The 22,480-nt window shown below is 40.0% G+C and overlaps 1 protein-coding gene across 1 annotated transcript in view; it reads left to right on the forward strand.

The window, feature by feature from the left end:
* Nucleotides 1-22,480, forward strand: part of SH3BGRL2 (SH3 domain binding glutamate rich protein like 2) — a 125,836-nt gene that overhangs the window by 37,045 nt on the left and 66,311 nt on the right. The window contains exon 2 of the mRNA XM_053710472.1: nucleotides 12,484-12,669. Coding sequence (XP_053566447.1) covers nucleotides 12,484-12,669 — 186 coding nt within the window. The remainder of the gene's footprint in view (nucleotides 1-12,483; nucleotides 12,670-22,480) is intronic.

Below are 22,480 nucleotides of genomic sequence, written 5' to 3' on the forward strand. Positions count from 1 at the left end.
TGATTGGCTGATTCCATCAGCCAATCAGAATTTTCCTACCTTAATTCCGATTGGCTGATAGAATCCTATCAGCCAATCGGAATTCGAGGGACGCCATCTTGGATTACGTCCCTTAAAGGAACAGTCATTCGTCGGGAAGTCGTCGGCCAGGATGGATGTTCCGCGTCGGCGGGATGAAGATGGAGCCGGAAGAAAGAAGATTGAAGATGCCGCTTGATAGAAGACTTCAGCCCGATGATGGACCTCTTCAGTCCCGGATAGGAGGAAGACTTCGGACCCTCTTCTGGACGGATCGGTGATACCCGGCGTGGTGAAGACAAGGTAGGAAGATCTTCAGGGGCTTAGTGTTAGGTTTATTTAAGGGGGGTTTGGGTTAGATTAGGGGTATGTGGGTGGTGGGTTGTAATGTTGGGGGGGGGGTATTGTATGTTTTTTTTACAGGCAAAAGAGCAGAATTCTTTGGGGCATGCCCCGCAAAAGGCCCTTTTAAGGGCTAGTAAGGTAAAAAAGCTTTTCAATTTTTATTTTAGAATAGGGTAGGGCATTTTTTTTTATTTTGGGGGGCTTTGTTATTTTATTAGGGGGCTTAGAGTAGGTGTAATTAGCTTAAAATTGTTGTAATATTTTTATAATGTTTGTAAATTATTTTTTTATTTTTTGTAACTTAGTTCTTTTTTTTATTTTTTGTACTTTAGTTAGTTTATTTAATTGTATTTATTTTTAGGTATTTGTATTTAATTTATTTATTGATAGTGTAGTGTTAGGTTTAATTGTAACTTAGGTTAGGATTTATTTTACAGGTAATTTTGTATTTTTATTTTAACTAGGTAGCTATTAAATAGTTATTAACTATTTAATAGCTATTGTACCTGGTTAAATTTAATACAAAGTTGCCTGTAAAATAAATGTAAATCCTAAAATAGCTACAATATAATTATTATTTATATTGTAGCTATATTAGGGTTTATTTTACAGGTAAGTATTTAGCTTTAAATAGGAATAATTTATTTAATAAGATTTATTTTATTTCGTTAGATTAAAATTATATTTAATTTAGGGGGGTGTTAGGGTTAGACTTAGCTTTAGGGGTTAATACATTTATTAGAGTAGCTGTGAGGTCCGGTCGGCAGATTAGGGGTTAATAATTGTAGGTAAGGTAGCGGCGACGTTGGGGGGGGGGGGGACAGATTAGGGGTTAATAAATATTATGTAGGGGTCGGCGGTGTTAGGGGCAGCAGATTAGGGGTACATAGGGATAATGTAGGTGGCGGCTGTGTGCGGTTGGCAGATTAGGGGTTAATAAGTGTAGGTAGGTAGCGGCAACGTGGGGGGGGGCAGATTAGGGGGTAATAAATATAATATAGGGGTCGGCGATGTTAGGGGCAGCAGATTAGGGGTACATAGAGATAATGTAGGTTGCGGCGGTGTGCTGTCGGCAGATTAGGGGTTAAAACATTTATTAGAGTGGCGGCGATGTGGGGGGTCCTCGGTTTAGGGGTACATAGGTAGTTTATGAGTGTTAGTGTACTTTAGAGCACAGTAGTTAAGAGCTTTATGAACCGGCGTTAGACCAGAAAGCTCTTAACTCTTGGCTTTTCTCTGCGGCTGGAGTCTTGTCGTTAGATTTCTAACACTCACTTCAGCCAAGACTCTAAATACCAGCGTTAGAAAGATCCCATTGAAAAGATAGGCTACGCAATTGGCGTAGGGGGATCTGCGGTATGGAAAAGTCGCGGCTGGAAAGTGAGTGTTAGATCCTTACCTACAAGACTCTAAATACCAGCGGTAGGACAAAACCAGCGTTAGGACCCCCTAACGCTGGTTTTGACGGCTAACACAGAACTCTAAATCTAGGCGCATATTTGCACAGATAAAAACAACTTAGCATTAAGGATATATGTTTAACAATATACAGACTGAATATAAACTAAAATATAAACTGCTCTTTAAATCTATCAACTGTAATTTAAACTGCAGTGACTATACATATATTTGTGTATAAAATATTAATTGCGGGGCGGAGCTAGCCAGCAGCAGGAGCAGACGTGTGGGTCCATAGCTCTCTGTACAAAATGACCAAAAATTATCACAAGACCAAAATTCTGCCTAAATAAGTATTAAAAAAGGGAGCCTTGGGATGTACACATGATCCTGAATATCGCAAGAGGGGTTTTGAGAAAAGACATCTGACGGAGCGATCCCTGTTACTCATGGAGCCTAAGGCCTGACCATCGGATCCGATAATCCCAAAGCTATCCCTTCACACGTGCCTAGCCTCATAGTTGGGAATATGGATATTCTGTCTGAGGTGCAACAAATCCACTTTTCAGGACGCTAAATTCACTATCGTATTTAAGTGGGACACTCACAGCAGCGATCAAGAGTGGAGATGGACAATGGTGCAATGTGTTCTGGCGCGAACCGACATCTTAGAACCATAGTGAGTGCACTGCTAGCTGTGTGGAATCTCCTGGATGTTATAGACTTCCAACCCTAATCCACAACGCAATCCCTCATAGGTAAAAATAATAGCAATCATCATTAAAATGGAAGACCTCTCTTCCTTAATACATGCTCTCCTTACCAGCATAGAGGGAAAAATGACACGTAACTTTAGCAGCCTTACTCAGCTAATCAGAGGGGGAAATGCTGAGGACCCCACTCCAGCGGATGAATCGCCAGATAACCAGAATGAGGACTGCGGGGATACCGCCACGAAACAGAAAATTCCTCCTACTTCATCTATTGAGTCCCAGGTTAGTGCAGTCGGCTATATGCCATACGGCACTATGTATACGGAAGCCAGAAGCTCAGAGGGCCAGACCTCAGTCAAGCTGTGTGAAAACAGAGGTTCCAGTCATCTCGATGCAAGCTGCGGGTGGAAAGGTCTAATGAGCTGCGGTACGTTTGACTGTCTGGGCCCCTTCACTAACTCTCTCACTAGCTGCCTACATTCATCTGCACAGTGGCGGAGCCCGTTTACTAGCCCTGTTACTAACTGTCTGTTAATTGATCTAGTCACCAGCTACTTCCACCAGCCTGCAAAGTGGCGTTTTTCTTCATACGACTCCCCTGCACTAGATCAGATATACCGAAGGGGTATTGGCTAAAGCAAAACATAATAGACGTTCCCTTACACGATGGTACAGCTTTATGCTTTTCATGACACTTTTTTCATATATAGAGCTCTCCACCTGGGACACTGGCTCTTTAGCTAGTATATATGATGACATCAGTAATGTCTGATTTTCCATGTATAAATTTACCTTAGTTAATAACGCATGTTCAGAATGTTTTTGTTGAAATTCTAGATAGATGAAAGATGGTTAGTTCTTCCTTTAAAGCTTACACTTACGTAATGTGCTTTTGCCAATATCACATTCAAATAGACACTCTTATCATTGCTATTTTTCAGCTGCACAAATCTATGTTATATTAGGGAACAGTTCATATACTGTATATCTTTGCACAGCTAGGTTTTGCCGCATGTGTGTTTATCCCTATTAAATGTGCATTTGTTGTGACTAAATGATATATGTTAAGGTAATGTGTGTATGACAATGTTACACTGATCATCAGAGTTATAACTGATGGGGTTTATGTTATGACAAGTGTACTAGGTTAGAGTCTCTGTCAAAGTCCATAGGTTCAGTTAAATGTGTTAATATTTTTTTTTTTTTGTATGTTAGGTCCTTTTGTTTATATATTACTTGTATATTACTAGAAACATTCTACTATAATGCACCCCATCACCTGTTACTTATGATATTGGTGTGTCGCCGGCGGCCGAGGTGACACACTCAGTCTCCTTTAGTATACCTTGGGGTGATGCTTAGCTAAGCTTCTGGGACCTAACACTATATTATTTAACTGATTAAATGTATATTAACACTTCATGACTCAGATCATTTATAAATAATCCTCGCAGTCATGGTTAACTTAGGTGGGCAAACTCATATTTATCCCCTTCTATATTCAGACCTTGATGTCATGTGGAGAGAGGTTAACACTAGACCTCTTTATTATACCTTTTCATATATATTGATAATTTATCCATATTTGCTGTCCTTTTAAAGAAATATTGGTTATTGTCCTGCACAGTATATATTTGTAATACCTCCCCCCCCCCCCTCCGGGTTAATGAGAGCTCCTGAGGGGTAATATTTCTTTCTTTCGAATATTCACCCAATTTGGTGTATTCTTCAGCGGTATTAATCCGCCCTATGACACCAATTCACCTCGTTCATATTATACACCTCTTTAGGTTTAAGAACCATCCTCTATGTCATGAGAGGGAATTGGTGTCCTAATTAGTTAATTGTTGGAACATCTTTTATATTTTATCTCTACCTCCTTCTTTACATTATGTAAAGCAGCACCACGTATATATGGGGGAAAAAGGTATCTCTCATCAGTGTTTATAATTCCACATATGTTTGTTTGTAATATCACTCTATTAGACGGAATATCACGATAAAGAGGTACGGTAGCATCTGATCTTAAAAAATAATAAACCAATAGGGTATCAATGTAAATCTTATAGTATATTTACCCGAGGTATGCTAGTCAGCCGGTAGGGTATTTATGTATTTTAACATGTATTTTATGATTTACTACTGTTTTTAGACATGTTCAATTTGAAATAACTTGTTTTCTTTATGTATGAACATGATTTTGCTAAATACCCTAATAAAAATCTTTGATTTAAAAAAAAAAAAAAAAAAAAAAAATATTAATTGCAACCCTCTTTCTTTATATATATATATATATATATATATATATATATATATATATATATATATATATATATATATATATATATATACATACACACACACATTACCAAAATGACCAAAATTGATAGTTCAGTTACCAAAAACTCCTTGTTTCATCTCAGATAAGTAAATTTTGCAATCAATGAGAAAAAGGCAGTCGGCTTGCTCAGAATGAATGTATTTCGAATGCCCAGCAGTAGTTATCACTCAGTTAGCAGCCTGTGTCCCTTCTCTCTCCTGCTTTACTTATATAAGTTTTCATTCATTTATGAAACCATGTGGGTGGCCCTACGGGAGCTGACTATCCCATTGGTTACCTGGGATGTCTATTCGGATTGGCCCTCGGCTTGGCATGGTCACCATGGAAATGCATCTTTTAACAGTTAAGTCCCCTGTCATACTGGGTTCTGGCCCTCGGGTGGCAGCAGACAACAACACAGCAGTACATTTACTATCCAACATTTTCAACAATTCAATATTTCTATGGAATGGTTATTCATTAGACCATAACTTCCTGCATCAATCACTCACAATATCAATCACAGATGGGGTAGTATCACATCACCTCTCGGATCATTTTGATATGAAACATCATATGTCTAACATTTATATTATATTAAAGCAATTTATACTGCTAATTATTCTGAAATCAATGGCATTTATATATCTGTTATATATATATTCATACAATTACAGCATGTTTTACATTTCTAACAAATTCTGCATGTATGAATCTGCTTGGCTATGGTCCATCTGAAATAAAAATAAGTGTTGTTAATCATTTCTTTTTAGGTCCACAAATATTCATAAAATCACAGATGCTAAGACATTTTGTGCCTTCAAAGAAAAAAAAAGAAAAAATATATGTGTGTGTGTATATATATATATATATATATATATATATATATATATATATATATATATATATATATATATATATATATATATATATATATATATATATATATATATATATATATATATATATATATATATATATATATATATATATATATATATATATATAAATATATATATATATATATATGAATATATATATATATATGAATATATATATATATATATATATATATATATATATATATGTGTGTGTGTATGTATATGTATATATATATATATATATTCATTTCCATGCAGTATCTTGTATTTATCATCTTTTAGCTCCATCTGGAAAAACAGGAAAACATGTTTTTTTTATATATATATATATATATATATATATATATATATATATATATATATATCTATCTATATATATATATATATATATATATATATCTCAAATATGGGTTTATTACAATTTCCATTTAATCTATTACAGATTTGAATTTATTCTTCATATATATATATATTTAATGCAGCAATTACCCCTTTAATATAATATGTAATTTCAACATATATATATATACACATATATGGGTTATTTGAATTATTTCTTTTTCAAGGATAATATATTTATTATTATTATTTATGCCACACAGGGACTACAAATGCCAATCCGTCTACTCTCTTTACATGGAAACCCCACAGGGGACAACCTGGCTGTTAACAGTCATTTCTTCAACCAACACTGCTCCTCCCCACAATCTCATCCTACCTTAAAGAAAATTTCCAGACATCTTGTCCCCATTCACTGTATGGGGTCATCTATCTGACAATCTGGCTCAATGGTTTTTATCCTATCTCAAGTTATAAACTCTGTTCTTTCTCAAAATCACTTTTACAAATTCCTTTAAGTGATTGTTTTAAGTTCAATAGACCAAATGTTTTACTGTCCTCACTTGTGTGTTTAGAACAACTTTGCATGCTAAGTGGGGGGAGAACTGAACATGAGTGAAGTCAATTTTTCTGAATGAATGAATCATTTGCTGCTAACTAGCCAAATATATAATTAAAATATATATATTTATTAATCTTTATATATACCTCGACAGCCCCAAGTTCAAGAGGGACAGTTCATGACTACTTTAGACTTGAAGGACACTTACCTTCATGTGCCAATCCACAGGGACCACTTCAAGTTCCTAAGATTTGAGTTTCTGGACCAACACTTCCAGTTTGTGGCCCTCCCCTTTGGTCTGGCAACGGCCCCCGAGAGTCTTCACGAAGGTTCTGGGGGCGCTACTTGCGGTGGCCAGAGCCAGAGGCATTCTGCTCTTCTTCTTTTGCTCCAATCTCACAGTTGGAAGATCAACTCAGGGTGGAGTTCCTGTACTCTTCGGCATGGGACTGGTGTTTTAAGTAGTCCTGTCAGCCTCTCAGTGAGAGCATGGGTGAAAGATAGAATCCAGAGATGCAGGGAGAGTTTTTCTGCGAAACCATCCCGACTCATATTAACCGCTCCACATGCAATCAGCGTTGACGAGTTTCGCTGCCTGCTTTTTTCTCTCAAGTCCATGGCAGAGGCGACACTACTATCTGTCACGCTTGAAAGGCCGTGTTCCTTTTCCACAGCATAGATTCCGGTAAGATTGTTTCATTTTCCTTTCATCTTGGATGTATTGTAATTACAACTGTTTATCCAAGAGGGACTACAACCTTTCGGGTATAACTTTAACATAGGGTCTCAATGAGGCTCCTTTTTGTATCTAGGAGTCAAGGGTTAATATCTGCTGAAGGGGGTTATTGAACAGGGGGGGTTAAAATCATGTTTGTTATGCGATTCTGTCTGCTACTGTTTAGTGTTTCTTCAGCTCATGGCTATTTTAGAACATAACGGCCTATGTCTAGTGACACGGCCTTTACGGTCGGGCGCACCTTTGCATGGTGCGCTTTCCGCTTTCCTGACCATGTGGCGATGGAGAAATCTTGGTCTGCTGGTGTCTGGTTCTCTGGAGGTGGTGGGTGCCCCAACCTTTGGGGGTGTAAGGTGCCGTTTAGATTTCTTATTGGTCCAATTTTTATTTAGTGTCCCAGTTATGGAGGATTCTGTGTTTTTTATTTTGGAGACGGATGTCTCCTATTCAGGCTCTACTTCTTGCGATGAATATGAATTGGCCCGGGTAATACATGCCCATCAGTTATGTTCCAAATGCCATTTTAGAATGCTCTGTTCATCGGGATCGGGGAATCGGGTGCCCACTGAGCCATCCGTCTCTAGGGATTCTATTTCTCACAAGACGAGTTCCCTACCACCAACTCTTACTACGCATGCAGGTAACCCAAATGTTACTTATCCTTCTAGGGAGTGTGGCCTGTTCCCACCAGAGGTTATGACACGGTTCTGCATGGCCATATCTTTGGCACGGCGCATCTGCACCTCCCGGGAGTGTGCTTATGATATTGTCCGTGTTCCGTTAACCTGGGCTCGTCAGACGTGGGATCGCCTGATCCAGTTCAGCCTTCCGGGGGAGCGACTGCCCCTGAGGCCTCAGGGGGTCAACCTTCGGAGCCGGTGTTTTCTCTTGTCCCGGTGGAGGTATGTTGCGCCTTTCGTTATAGACTGCCGCTCCTTTGTGTTCTACTAAGGCAAGTTTTTGGCATTGTTGGAGGATTCCACTCTTAATGGGTCTGGAGATTCTCAGTCTTAATCTTCGACTGGCTTGCATGCATAGACCTAAGTGCATGAAGTAATCTTCTTAAAGTCTCTGTTATTTGTGTGTACTTTTCCAGTTCTGAGCTTGGAAGTCTCGGTCCCCTGTTGGGCTGGTCCTGGGGGTCTGTCCGTCCTTCCTGGGCGATAACCTACGGGTTGCCTTATCTTTTATTTTCATCTGGTGATTTGGTCTAAAGCTCATGTTTGTGGTGTGATGTTTCCTTCGGGAACTTACTTCTCTGGAATTGATACTCGCTATTTTGTGGTTGCACTGTTTACAAAGTTCTGTCTGACCTTTATCCCTCCATCTTTGGGGAGACTGTATGTGGCTTTGACAGTGCTGGGGCCCTTGGTTTCAGGCTGGTCCTGACTGCATACAAATCCTTCCTTCTTTGAGGCCTAGTTCAGACACGTGGCGCCTTTTTATGTCCGGTTGGTCGGGGGAGGGCGCCTAGTGATCACAATATGATTTGAGTTGTTTACTGTTTTATTTACAAGCTTCAAATAGCATCCTGAGAGGACTTGAGGGTCCGTGGTTGCTTAGGGGCATGGGGGATTGGTTGAGTCCTCATTCGCTTTTCAAGCTAGTTGGCCCGGACTCCGTTGAGATCCGCGGCGACATGCTCAGTCGTTTCAGATTTTTCTGGGAACTAGAGTGTTCCTTCCCATTGTGGGTTGGAGGCTTTAGGTCCTTCATACCGCCGTTCTTACTGTTTTGCCTTTCATGGTCTCTTTGGAAGTGTCATTTTAGGACTTGTTCCTTTTAGAGGTTCTCTTCCTTTGGGTCTAGACTTTCTTGACTTCGTCCATTTTTTCTGGTGTCTTTGGATGCTTAATTAGGAAGTGAAGGCCGTGAGGCTCTGTCTTCCTTCTGGAGTTAGTCATCTCCATATCAGGGGTGATAGGAGGTGTTGTCTCTTTTTCCAAGTTTTTTGCTTAGGGGATGTTTTTCTGCCTGAGTTTGGGATGCTTTGCGTTCTTCTCCCTTGGGTGTGGTCCTCTGGAACGTTAATCTGAAAGGATTATGGAGACTAGCCTTTCTTTCTACTCTCTTTCGGGTGACTCTGTTCTCGTTCTCATTTCCCTTAGTGTTGCCCTTGGGGCCTTTGGGCTCTAGAGAAATTACTTGACTGGTCGTGGCCTAGCACCTTGTTTGGGGGGTGTTGACATCTGGCTAAGGGTATTCTCTTCCCTTTGGGCTGGGAATTACGAGTGTGTCCTGTACCCGTTCTCCGGGTTTCCTGGTTTTCATCCCCTTCGAGTCTGATTGCTTCAGACGGGGTATCTTGTGTTCCCTGGGGGTGTTGTTCGTTCTAGGACGATTCGGAGTCCCGGGTTCTTGTCTTGGATCCTTCTTGGATGTATGGAGACTTATGATCCTGTGGACTGGTTCGGCGTGACCCAGTTTTTTCAGTGACCCTATGTTGCGACATAGGGGCTAGCTCATTGGGCTTGCCAGCAGGAAGGCCAGAGTTCGCATCCACCTTTTGGGTACTGGTTATAAACTTTAAGCCCTGACTTGTCCTTCGGACGGAATGTGCTCCTCTTCATGGGGAGTTTTTTTTCTCTGTTGGGTCAACAGTGGTGTCTGGATGATTTTTTCATTCAGTCCGTGTTTGGTCATACTATGGTTTCATGTCTTGTGGACATGTACACTGTTCTTATCTGTGCCCTTCCCTTTTGAGGGGATAGTTTGTCTTCCTTATGAGCTAGGGTTTCCTCTCTCTGGACGGTCTTTGTCCTGCCCTGTGTGTAGGAGGTTGGATCAGGTGGCTTATTTCTGTAAGGGGCAGCATCTGCTGCTTTATGGGGTCTGTTGCACCTGTTGGAATTTGATCTCTCTATGTAGAGACTGTCAAAGATAGCTGTGACAGGTCTTCCTACAGATCTATTGCACTTTTCTCTGTTCCAGGTCCTGGGGGGTTCTCCTTGGGAGAGCCTTATATTGGAGGAGCGGATTGGGTTGGCACCTGAGCTCTGTTGGGGTGGGTGAGTGCCCCCTTTTTCTTTCCATTCCCTGGGGGCTTGTGATTGGGGTCTTTCTGTCCCTTCTGTCTATCAGACATGTCTGTCGCTTGGGCTTGTCCGGTGTTGGAGCAGGATCTGAGATCTGTTGCTCTGCTAAATTCGTCAGCGCATTCAAGGTACGGTAAGCCTCTTGAAGTTTCTCCTTTCTCCATGTTCAAGGTTTGTGGGAAGGACTGGTGGCTCTTAGCCTGCGACGTTATCCGCTGGTTAGTGGATACTTAGCAATATGAAGGATCCTATCTTCAGATGCTTTCTGCTTGCCCTGCACGTATTTAAGTTTCAGAGTCATTTGTACATGATTGCAGCGTACAATGTTTTTGCTTTAGGTGTTGTTCGTCAGACCTATCTGAGCTTGCTGCACGAGGTTTCGTTTCTGAATATTTTGGTATTCTGATCTACCTTTTTGCAACTTGGGGACCTTCGTCTTCAGTTGCTTTTAGAGTGCAGTTGCACTGTTAGGGGAAGATCCTCTCTGTTTCAGACTCCCAACCTTATCCCGTGTTTTCTGTATTTCTGGGGTCTGGGCGTTGCCTCCCCTTGTTTCTATGAGACTGATGGGTCTCTGTTGGTCTGGAGTTCCTTATGCTAGCTGGACAGCTAGCTCAGCATACTAATGCACTGTGGCTACTCTGCACTGTAGCAAACCGAGGGTTTGCAAGTTCGATCCCCGGTGAGGTATACTCAGCCTTCCTCCTTTCGAGGTTGATAAGATGAGCAGCGCCTTGAGTCCCTTAAGGGGGAATTAGCCTTCCTTTACAAGAACATTCATGTTTTCTCTGTATCTTTTCTTCTTTGTGGAAGAATACTAGAACTTGTGCCCTTTCTTTAGTAAGGGGTGTGTAGTTTGGAGACCGACTGCTGGGCGACAATGTCTCCTGGAGGCTGTTGACTCAGTCCAGTCTCTAGTTCCTGCGGTCTCTAGCAAGGCTTGTGGACTATCTGCAGTCAGGGTCCTGGGTCTTTTCCTTTTATTTTTCAAAGTAGTCCTCGGCTTCGGTCGAAGCGGGATGTTGTTGGGTAGGGGTTTTCAGGCCTGGTGCCCTCAGAATGGGCCGCATCTTGTACCCTCCCGTTTTTTGCATTTAGTGTCCTCTATAGCTTGTGTATTGTTTTCCCAAAAGTAATAAATACAGCTGTGGACTCTTTCCATTTATGAAGAAAAACATAAATTATGCTTACCTGATCATTTTCTTTTCTTCAGATGGAAATAGTCCACAGCTCCCCACGCATATTTTTTCTGTGGGGCGTCTGTTATTTTTGTTCTTCTGGCACCTATACACCCTGATGTTTCTTCCACTGTTCCTTATTCCTCGGCAGAATGACTGGGGGATGAGGGAAGTGGGAGGAGTATTTAAGCCTTTGGCTGGGGTGTCTTTGCCTCCTCCTGGTGGCCAGGTTCTGAATTCCCAAAAGTAATGAATGCAGCTGTGGACTCTTTCCATCTGAAGAAAAGAACATTATCAGGTAAGCATAATTTAAGTTTTTCCCAAGGTTAAAAGTCTGTTCTCCTTATCTTATTGCCTCTGCTGAGTCCAGTTAGGGGTCATTATAATAACCTTTTAGGACATGACATATGCTAGAATAAAAATTATTTGATTTTGTTTTGTTAAAAAAAAGTACCTTATATATATATATATATATATATATATATATATATATATATATATATATATCTATATATATATATATATATATATATATATATATATATAATATATATATATATATATATATATAATATATATATATATATATATATATAAAATCATTTTTCATATTAAATTTAATTTTTTTTAAAATGTAAAAAGATGTATAATATTTAAAATATTACTTTCCCCTTACTATCTTGAGTTATCTGTTTTAAGCCTGTATCTGTTCCTGAATTCTTTGTTTTTGCTTATTGAAATGATTCACCCTATTGCTTGGTTATTCTAAAAGCAATTTTTGCGAAGCCAGGCCATGGTTTCTAGATTCTAAAACTTAGGCCGCCTTTGCTTGTTCCTAAGTGGTTTATATAAAGTAAGAGCACATTCAACTTTATGCACCTAAACTTACAAATATATATAACCGTTCTAGTTACTATTTTTATTTATATCTGTGCATGCTATCTCTTCTCCAATACAGATCAAGAAGAGGCAGCAGGATGTGATCCAGTTTCTAGAAGCAAACAGAATTGAGTTTGAAGAAGTGGATATTACCATGGGAGACGAGCAGAGGCAATGGATGTATAAAAACATACCCAAGAACAAGCAGCCTGAAAATGGCAACCCTCTACCGCCACAAATATTTAATGATGATATATACTGCGGGGTAAGTCTGCTGATATTATTTAAACCACTCAGCGTGTCTGTTTGCTCAGAGATCATAGGCATTCAGAAGATGTCAATCTCACAATAAATAAAAAAATAAATAAAAAAAAAACATTCTGGTTTAGCCAGTTAGCCCAATTTATATTGTTGATACGTAAGTAATGACTTGCTAACATAGAGCTCCTTAACACAAAAAAGTTAAAGGGATAGAAAAGTCAAAATTGAAATGTGCATGGGTGCATTTCAAATTGGAATGGAAGCATTTTTGCAATATTCTTCCATTAGCAAATATGCTTCTAGTATTATTATCAGTTATTTGTAGAGCGCCAACTGATTCCGCAGAGCTAACAAAAGTTATTACAGTTTTTCAGTGGCATATGCACATATGCTGTGAGGGCCCGTGCACCAGTATTTATATTTAGAGAGTTGGCAATAGTGTGTATTGTGTCTGTGAAGACAGTTTGTATCATACAAGCCAGTGCTGACTCTCTGAGAAGGTGTAATGTTTAAATACTGGTGCAGGCCTTCACAGTATATGTGCGTATTCCACTGAAAAATAGTAATAACTTTTGGAAGTATATTGGCAAAATGCTTTTATTGAAAATGGAAATGCACCTATGCACATTTCAGCTTTCTACTATTTTTATCCTTTTAATGAAAAGATTTGGGCAAAATGTCTGTCACAATAATAAAGGACAATTGGTTTCAAATGTAAATGGACTTGAAGGTTGTCTGTCATAAGAAAATAGCTCTCTTAATTTTCAGAGCTTTTCTCTGCCATCTTGTGGTTTGTTAATATTGTATAGAATAAAGAATAATTGTAACGGTAATAGGGGTGACCTGTCCAGCTACGTGGTCCATCCCTGAGATCGTTGCTGAGACTGAGGTCAAACCAGTGGCTGTTTCCCCCAGCTGGGCTGGTCTCAGTAGGGAGCATCACCTCCCAGGTAGGTAACAGTCCTTCTGCTTACACCACCTCCTGGACAATTTTCGATCCCTCTGCCAGCTCCCAACACTGTCTTTTCAAAGACACTTTAGATCTTCTCAGGCCAGTTATTGATGCCATCTTTACAAAGATGCATTTGGCTCTCAGGCTGCTCTTTATTTATAGGTCCTCAGACTCTGTTATCGGTCACTACAACCAGGGAACCAGGTGGCTAGAAAGCAGTTCCTTAGATTCTGCCACTGGAATCCCAGTCCAGACGCACAGTACTAAAGGAACTTCCATTGCTTAAAATGTATTTAAACCTGGACTAGCCCCTAAGAACTTTACACTATGCTTGGCGTGACGCACTCAGCCTAAAACATAACCACACAGTAAGTATACAGGTAATAATACAATCATGAAATCTGACGAAAGGGGAGGGAAATCTGAGGAACCAGCTCCATTTTATCAAGTCATATCATGCTAAATATTTGCAATCATATTAGTGACTATGAGCATTCAACCAATAGATGGAGCTATGTCACACAGGATCCCTGTAGGTGGTTCAACCAATAGATGGCATTGTGCCACACAAGGTCTGTGTACAGGTCAACCAATAGATGGTGCTTTGCCACTCAAGGTCCCTACCAGTTTAAAGATCAATAACTAAAGTTAGCTAAAAGTGATGTTCTATAGTATTAGGTACAAACTTGGGAAACCCCATAGTTGATGTAAACAATGTATATTGACAGAAGTGCCTACTCACTATTACTGTTATAGTAATATTATTTTTTTATGTGCCATAGAAAAATCATAACTCATATCACAACATTAGTTTCAGATTAATTTGTCACAACATAGTGCTGATTTTTAAACTTGTAAATCTTCAAATGTCCCAACTATTGGGAATGATAGCATGGCTTGCATTTAATTACCACCTCAGAGGTACCAAGCAAAAGAAGCAGTTTCTGCTTTTTACATTTGTGGTTACAGGCTAGCTAATGAACCGCAAACTCTCAAAAGCGAACCGCAAACTCCCTATAACAGAGAGAGCTGCCTTTACTCCCTTTGGAGTGTATATGGACTTTATGACACATTGTTTTGGTGTTATTTTGTTTATCATATTTTTGTATTTTTATTGTTTATCACACATGGTGTATTAGGTTGTTGTTTTTTTTCAATATACTCAGGTATACCCCGCTCATACAGCGGGTTAGGGACCGGAGCCCCGCTGTAAAGTGAAAACCGCCTTAAAGTGAAACAAGGCAGTTTTAGCTTTCTTTTCAGTGTTTAAAATCTTAAAAACATGTTTGAACTAACATATATTAGGGGTGCAATAGTGCTACGTTTAGTTTAACACTAGCACAGCAAGTATTCAATTAGTATTCAATAAATACTGTACCTGTAAAATAGTGACAATTATTGTAGTAAACTTTGCCAGACTATTATACTGAGACACAGATTGCACTGCAATGCAGTTAACAGAGTGAACTAAGCATAACAAAATGGTGCCAGTCACTTTTCTTGCAATCTCACAATGATTTACAGCACTGTTTCATAATCCTTGGAGGTTGAACTTCAGCTCCACAAAGCCCTGTATTAGCGAATCGCTGTAAAGTGAAGCGCTGTAAAGTGAGGTATACCTGTATCTGTGAATAGCGCCTCCTAGAGGAAACTTGTGTAGGCACATGTTTTCTCTCACTTTATAAACTCTCAAAAGCTTTGAATGCAACTTAATAAATCTTCCTTTAAAAAGATTAAACAAGACCTGTAAATAAATTGGTGGCTGAGTTGCTTGTCTTGTGCATCAAATCTTGTGAGTTTAAGTCCTTCAGATCCTTTAAGATGTGCTTGGATTTAACAAGAAATGTAAATCCATTTTAACTTGGTAGGTAAATAACTTGTCTTGTGCGTGAAAGGTTCCACAGATGATCCTTTAAGGATGTGCTTGAAAAAGAAGGAAGGGTTGTATGTTAAAAAACCCTTCAGCAGAAGATGTATAGAATTTGGAGCAGGATATAACTGAAGTTTACATTCCAAAGAGCATGTTTTTAGAAAAGAATAGATATGTCAAATAGGCTTCCATCTTTGACAGCAATATAGAGGAGAGGTTTAAGAATGCTTAGTGTATATAGAACACCTGCACATGCGACAGTTTTTATAAAAAAAAAACATTGTCTCTTTCCAGCAATCATAGGACTAGAATTCAATCGGTCGCAAATGTTCTTGTGCTGCTTTGCTTATGACAAATGTCATCTCTAATTAGTTACTGAAGTGTATGGCAGCTTTACAACGAAACACTTTGGGTAAGACAAATGTTTCAATTCAATGCCAGTAGATTAAACTTGCGTTTCATTTAAAATGCCCAAAATTTTACATTTGAGCATGCACATGATCCCCTTGCATTTCCCTTCACGGAGCATGGCTTTAACAGATGTCTTTACCAAAAGTTATTGTTTTTGTAAAAGCCAATACTGCTTGATCATTTTTACTGTACATGGGGTAATATGGAGTATACTGATAGCTGTTATGTGTAATGCATTTGTAATGATGCTGTACATGGGGTTATATGGAGTATACTGCTAGACAGCTATTGTGTAATACATTTGTAATGATGCTGTCCATGGGGTTATATGGAGTATACTGCTAGACAGCTGTTGTGTAATGCATTTGTAATGATGCTGTCCATGGGGTTATATGGAGTATACTGCTAGACAGCTGTTGTGTAATGCATTTGTAATGATTCTGTACATGGGGTTATATGGAGTATACTGCTAGACAGCTGTTGTGTAATGTATTTGTAATGATGCTGTACATGGGGTTATATGGACTATACTGCTAGACAGCTGTTGTGTAATGCATTTGTAATGATGCTGTACATGAGGTTATATGGAGTATACTGCTAGACTGCTGCTATGTGTAATGCATTTGTAATGATGCTGTACATGGGGTTATATGGAGTATACTGATAGACTGCTGCTATGTGTAATGCATTTGTAATGATGCTATTGCATCACGATGCAGTTGTTAAATGATATATGTACTCCCCATAGAAACTGTGCTTACTAAAAGCTCCAGCGATCATTCTTACTAGAAACAGGTTTGCTAAAACAAGTATATTGCAAAAATGCTTCTTGCTAAATTAATTTTTTACTGTTCTCTCCCCTTTTAAAAGAACAAAAACTGGGGTTTTGTTACATTTAACCATTTTATTGCAGTGCTTTTCTGTTTCGTCTGCCAGTATTGATTTTAGAGCATGACAGTGCACTGTACATTTTCCTGTTCAGATAATCTTGTGCTATTTAGCAAACGTAAGCCATCTGGACATTCCTTGTGTATTTAGAAATTATAAAACAATCATATCAAAAAAATAAATATATATTAAAATAAGGATTGAATGTTCCCAATGTTATTTGCTGTGGCCTACAAAGAAAAGGGAAAATATCTACCTAGACAATTTTCTGTAGATCTGTATTTTTCTCTTACTAATCTTTTTTCATTAATCTGTTTACCGCCAGGGTCAGCACTTAAAACTGTGAGAAGATTAAAAATAATTCTTGTTTCGTGAGGTGGATTTTTGTCCTTTCTACATCAGTTTTGTTGTGATTTTTTTTGCATTTTTGTGAAGCTAATCTGTAGCTTTCCACATCTCTGGTTCTAGTGTCTACATTATTAGAAAATGTTTAAGTAAAAAGTTTCTTTTTAACTTTTCAGTTGGAGATGAGCATTAGATTGTTTGCTACACAAAATAGACTACGAAATATAGCTAAGCACAGAGCAGGTGTTTTATCAGAATCTGCTACCTCACAGTGCGGATGCTGCTGATTTACGTAATCACATTCCGCACATTCCTATTTAACATATGTGGAGTGCGATTACGCTATACAGAGCATGCACAGTCAAAGGTAGCTGATTCTGACAAAGAAGCAAAATCTGATAGGACACAGGCTTGATAAAAAATTAAATTAGAAAAACTTTTTTTTTTTTTTTTTTAAATCTCATGGGAAATTTTGTCACAAATGTTCCATAGTGGTCACAGGGACTTGTCTTTTGCCTCCACTTATGGACCCATAATATACTCATATTCCATAACATCTGATATGTTCCAGTGCTGTTTTTTGGTTATCTGCTTTACTAGTAGATGAGTGTCTGTTGGTTTTGCAGGCTACTTATTTTGAGCCTATGCATAAAGTGGATATGGAGCTTTTTTCTTGGAAGGTCGAGTTTCTTTTGGCTGTCTTTTCAACTAGAAGAGTTTCTGAACTGTCTGCTCTTTCTTGTGACCATCCTTTTTCTCCAACATTGGTGTGTCCGGTCCACGGCGTCATCCTTACTTTTGGGAATATCTCTTCCCCAACAGGAAATGGCAAAGAGTCCCAGCAAAGCTGGCCATATAGTCCCTCCTAGGCTCAGCCCACCCCAGTCATTCTCTTTGCCGTTGCACAGGCAACATCTCCACGGAGATGGTTAAGAGTTTTTTGGTGTTTAAATGTAGTTTTTTATTCTTCTATCAAGTGTTTGTTATTTTAAAATAGTGCTGGTATGTACTATTTACTCTGAAACAGAAAAGGATGAAGATTTCTGTTTGTGAGAGGAAGATGATTTTAGCAGACAGTAACTAAAATCGATTGCTGTTTCCACATAGGACTGTTGAGATGAAGTAACTTCAGTTGGGGGAAACAGTTAGCAGACTTTTCTGCTTAAGGTATGACTAGCCATATTTCTAACAAGACCATGTAATGCTGGAAGGCTGTCATTTCCCCTCATGGGGACCGGTAAGCCATTTTCTTAGTCAAGCAAACAGAATAAAGGGCTTAATATGGGCTATAAAACTGGTAGACACTTTTATGGGCTAAATCGATTGCTTTATTTGGGCATTTTATACATGTTTATGCTGATAATTCACATTTATAAACTTGGGGAACGTTTTTTAACGGCAGGCACTATGTTAGACACCTTTTCCAGTCAGGGAGGGCCTTCCCAGTTGTAGGCTGAGCCTCATTTTCGCACCATTACTGCACAGTTGTTTTTTGAGAGCAAGACATGCAGATGCATGTGTGAGGATCTGAAAGTAGCTGGAAAAGTTTCTAGAAGGCGTCACTTGGTATCGTATTCCCCTCTGGGCTTGGTTAGGTCACAGCAAAGGCTATAGCTGGGACTGTATAGGGGTTAAATTTGTAAACGGCTCCGGTTCCGTTATTTTAAGGGTTAAAGCTCTGAAAATTGGTGTGCAATACTCTTAATGCTTTAAGACACTGTGGTGAAATTTTGGTAATTTTTGAACAATTCCTTCATACTTTTTCACATATTCAGTAATAAAGTGTTTTCTGTTTAAAATTTAAAGAGACAGTAACGGTTTTGTTTTAAAACGTTTTTTTTTGTGCTTTATTGACAAGTTTAAGCCTGTTTAACATGTCTGTGCCTTCGGATAAGTTATGTTCTATATGTATGAAAGCCAATGTGTCTCCCCAATTAAATTTGTGTGATAATTGTGCCATAGCGTCCAAACAAAGTAAGGACAGTACTGCCACAGATAATGAAATTGCCCAAGATGATTCCTCAGATGAGTACATCTAGCGCGCCAATGCTTATTACCATGCAACAATTGACGGCTGTAATGGATAACTCCATAGCAAATATTTTATCCAAAATGCCTACATATCAGAGAAAGCACGATTGCTCTGTTTTAAACACTGAAGAGCAGGAGGGCGCTGATGATAATTGTTCTGTCATACCCTCACACCAATCTGAAGGGGCCATGAGGGAGGTTTTGTCAGATGGGGAAATTTCAGATTCAGGAAAAATTTCTCAACAAGCTGAACCTGATGTTGTGACATTTAAATTTAAATTAGAACATCTCCGCGCACTGCTTAAGGAGGTGTTATCTACTCTGGATGATTGTGACAACTTGGTCATTCCAGAGAAATTATGCAAGATGGACAAGTTCCTAGAGGTTCCGGTGCACCCCGACGCTTTTCCTATACCCAAGCGGGTGGCGGACATAGCGAATAAGGAGTGGGAAAAGCCCGGCATACCTTTTTGTTCCCCCCCCTATATTTAAGAAATTATTTCCTATGGTCGACCCCAGAAAGGACTTATGGCAGACAGTCCCTAAGGTCGAGGGGGCAGTTTCTACTCTAAACAAGCGCACTACTATTCCTATCGAGGATAGTTGTGCTTTCAAAGATCCTATGGATAAAAAATTGGAGGGTTTGCTTAAAAAGATTTTTGTACAGCAAGGTTACCTTCTACAACCCATTTCGTGCATTGTTCCTGTCACTACAGCAGCGTGGTTCTGGTTCGAGGAACTAGAAAAGTCGCTCAGTAGAGAGACTCCATATGAGGAGGTTATGGACAGAGTTCACGCACTTAAGTTGGCTAACTCTTTTATTTTAGATGCCGCTTTGCAATTAGCTAGATTAGCGGCGAAAAATTCAGGGTTTGCAATCGTGGCGCGCAGAGCACTTTGGTTAAAGTCTTGGTCAGCGGATGTGTCATCCAAGACAAAATTGCTTAACATCCTTTAAAGGTAAAACTCTATTTGGACCAGAATTGAAAGAGATTATCTCAGACATCACTGGGGGAAAGGGCCACGCCCTTCCACAAGATAGGCCTTTCAAGGCCAAGAATAAGTCTAATTTTCGTTCCTTTCGCAATTTCAGGAACGGACCGGCCTCTAATTCTGCATCCTCTAAGCAAGAGGGTAATGCCTCACAACCCAAACCAGCCTGGAAACCGATGCAAGGCTGGAACAAGGGTAAGCAGGCCAAGAAGCCTGCTGCTGCTAACAAAACAGCATGGAGGAGTAGCCCCCGATCCGGGACCGGATCTAGTAGGGGGCAGACTCTCTCTCTTTGCTCAGGCTTGGGCAAGAGATGTTCAGAATCCCTGGGCACTAGAAATAGTTTCTCAGGGTTATCTTCTGGAATTCAGGGAACTACCCCCAAGGGGAAGGTTCCACATGTCTCACTTATCCTTAAACCAAATAAAGAGACATGCGTTCTTACATTGTGTAGAAGACCTGTTAAAGATGGGAGTGATGCACCCAGTTCCAATAAAGGAACAAGGAATGGGATTTTATTCAAATCTGTTCGTAGTTCCCAAAAAAGAGGGAACTTTCAGACCAATTTTGGATTTGAAGATCCTAAACAAATTTCTCAGGGTACCATCGTTCAAGATGGAAACCATTCGAACGATTCTACCCACTATCCAGGAAGGTCAATTTATGACTACCGTGGATCTAAAGGATGCGTACCTACATATTCCTATCCACAAAGAACATCATCAGTTCCTAAGGTTCGCCTTTCTGGACAAACATTACCAGTTTGTGGCCCTCCCATTCGGGTTAGCCACTGCTCCAAGGATTTTCACAAAGGTACTAGGGTCCCTTCTAGCGGTTCTAAGACCGAGGGGCATTGCAGTAGTACCTTACTTGGACGACATTCTAATACAAGCGTCGTCCCTGTCAAAAGCAAAGGCTCATACAGACATCGTTCTGGCCTTTCTAAGATCACACAGATGGAAGGTGAACATAGAAAAAAGTTCTCTGTCTCCGTCAACAAGAGTTCCCTTCTTGGGAACAATAATAGATTCCTTAGAAATGAGGATTTTTCTGACAGAGGTCAGAAAGTCAAAACTTCTAAGCACTTGTCAAGTTCTTCATTCTGTTCCACGTCCTTCCATAGCGCAGTGCATGGAAGTAGTAGGGTTGATGGTTGCAGCAATGGACATAGTTCCTTTTGCATGAATTCATCTAAGACCATTACAACTGTGCATGCTCAAACAGTGGAATGGGGACTATACAGACTTGTCTCCAATGATTCAAGTAGATCAGAAGACCAGAGATTCACTCCGTTGGTGGCTGACCCTGGACCATCTATCCCAGGGAATGAGCTTCCGCAGACCAGAGTGGGTCATTGTCACGACCGACGCCAGTCTAGTGGGCTGGGGCGCGGTCTGGGAATCCCTGAAAGCTCAGGGACTATGGTCTCGGGAAGAGTCTCTTCTCCCGATAAACATTCTGGAACTAAGAGCGATCTTCAATGCTCTCAGGGCTTGGCCTCGGCTAGCAAAGGCCAGATTCATAAGATTCCAATCAGACAACATGACGACCGTTGCATATATCAATCATCCGGGGGGAACAAGGAGTTCCCTGGCGATGAAAGAAGTGACCAAAATAATTCAATGGGCGGAGGACCACTCCTGCCACCTATCTGCGATCCACATCCCGGGTGTGGAAAACTGGGAAGTCAGACATTCCATCCGGGGGAGTGGGAACTCCACCCGGAGATCTTTGCCCAACTAACTCCATTATGGGGCATTCCAGACATGGATCTGATGGCGTCTCGTCAGAACTTCAAGGTTCCTTGCTACGGGTCCAGATCCAGGGATCCCAAGGCGACTCTAGTAGATGCACTAGTAGCACCTTGGACCTTCAACCTAGCTTATGTATTTCCACCGTTTCCTCTCATTCCCAGGCTGGTAGCCAGGATCAAACAGGAGAGGGCCTCGGTGATCTTGATAGCTCCTGCGTGGCCACGCAGGACTTGGTATGCAGACCTGGTGAATATGTCATCGGTTCCACCATGGAAGCTACCTTTGAGACAGGACCTTCTTGTTCAGGGTCCATTCGAACATCCAAATCTGGTCTCCCTCCAGCTGACGGCTTGGAGATTGAACGCTTGATTCTATCAAAGCGTGGGTTTTCAGATTCTGTGATAGATACTCTGGTTCAGGCCAGAAAACCGGTAACTAGAAAGATTTACCATAAAATATGGAAAAGATATATCTGTTGGTGTGAATCCAAAGGATTCCCATGGAATAAGATAAAAATTCCTAAGATTCTCTCCTTTCTACAAGAAGGTTTGGAGAAAGGATTATCTGCAAG

This window comes from Bombina bombina, chromosome 4, assembly GCF_027579735.1.
Source record: "Bombina bombina isolate aBomBom1 chromosome 4, aBomBom1.pri, whole genome shotgun sequence".
Lineage (NCBI taxonomy): Eukaryota > Metazoa > Chordata > Amphibia > Anura > Bombinatoridae > Bombina > Bombina bombina.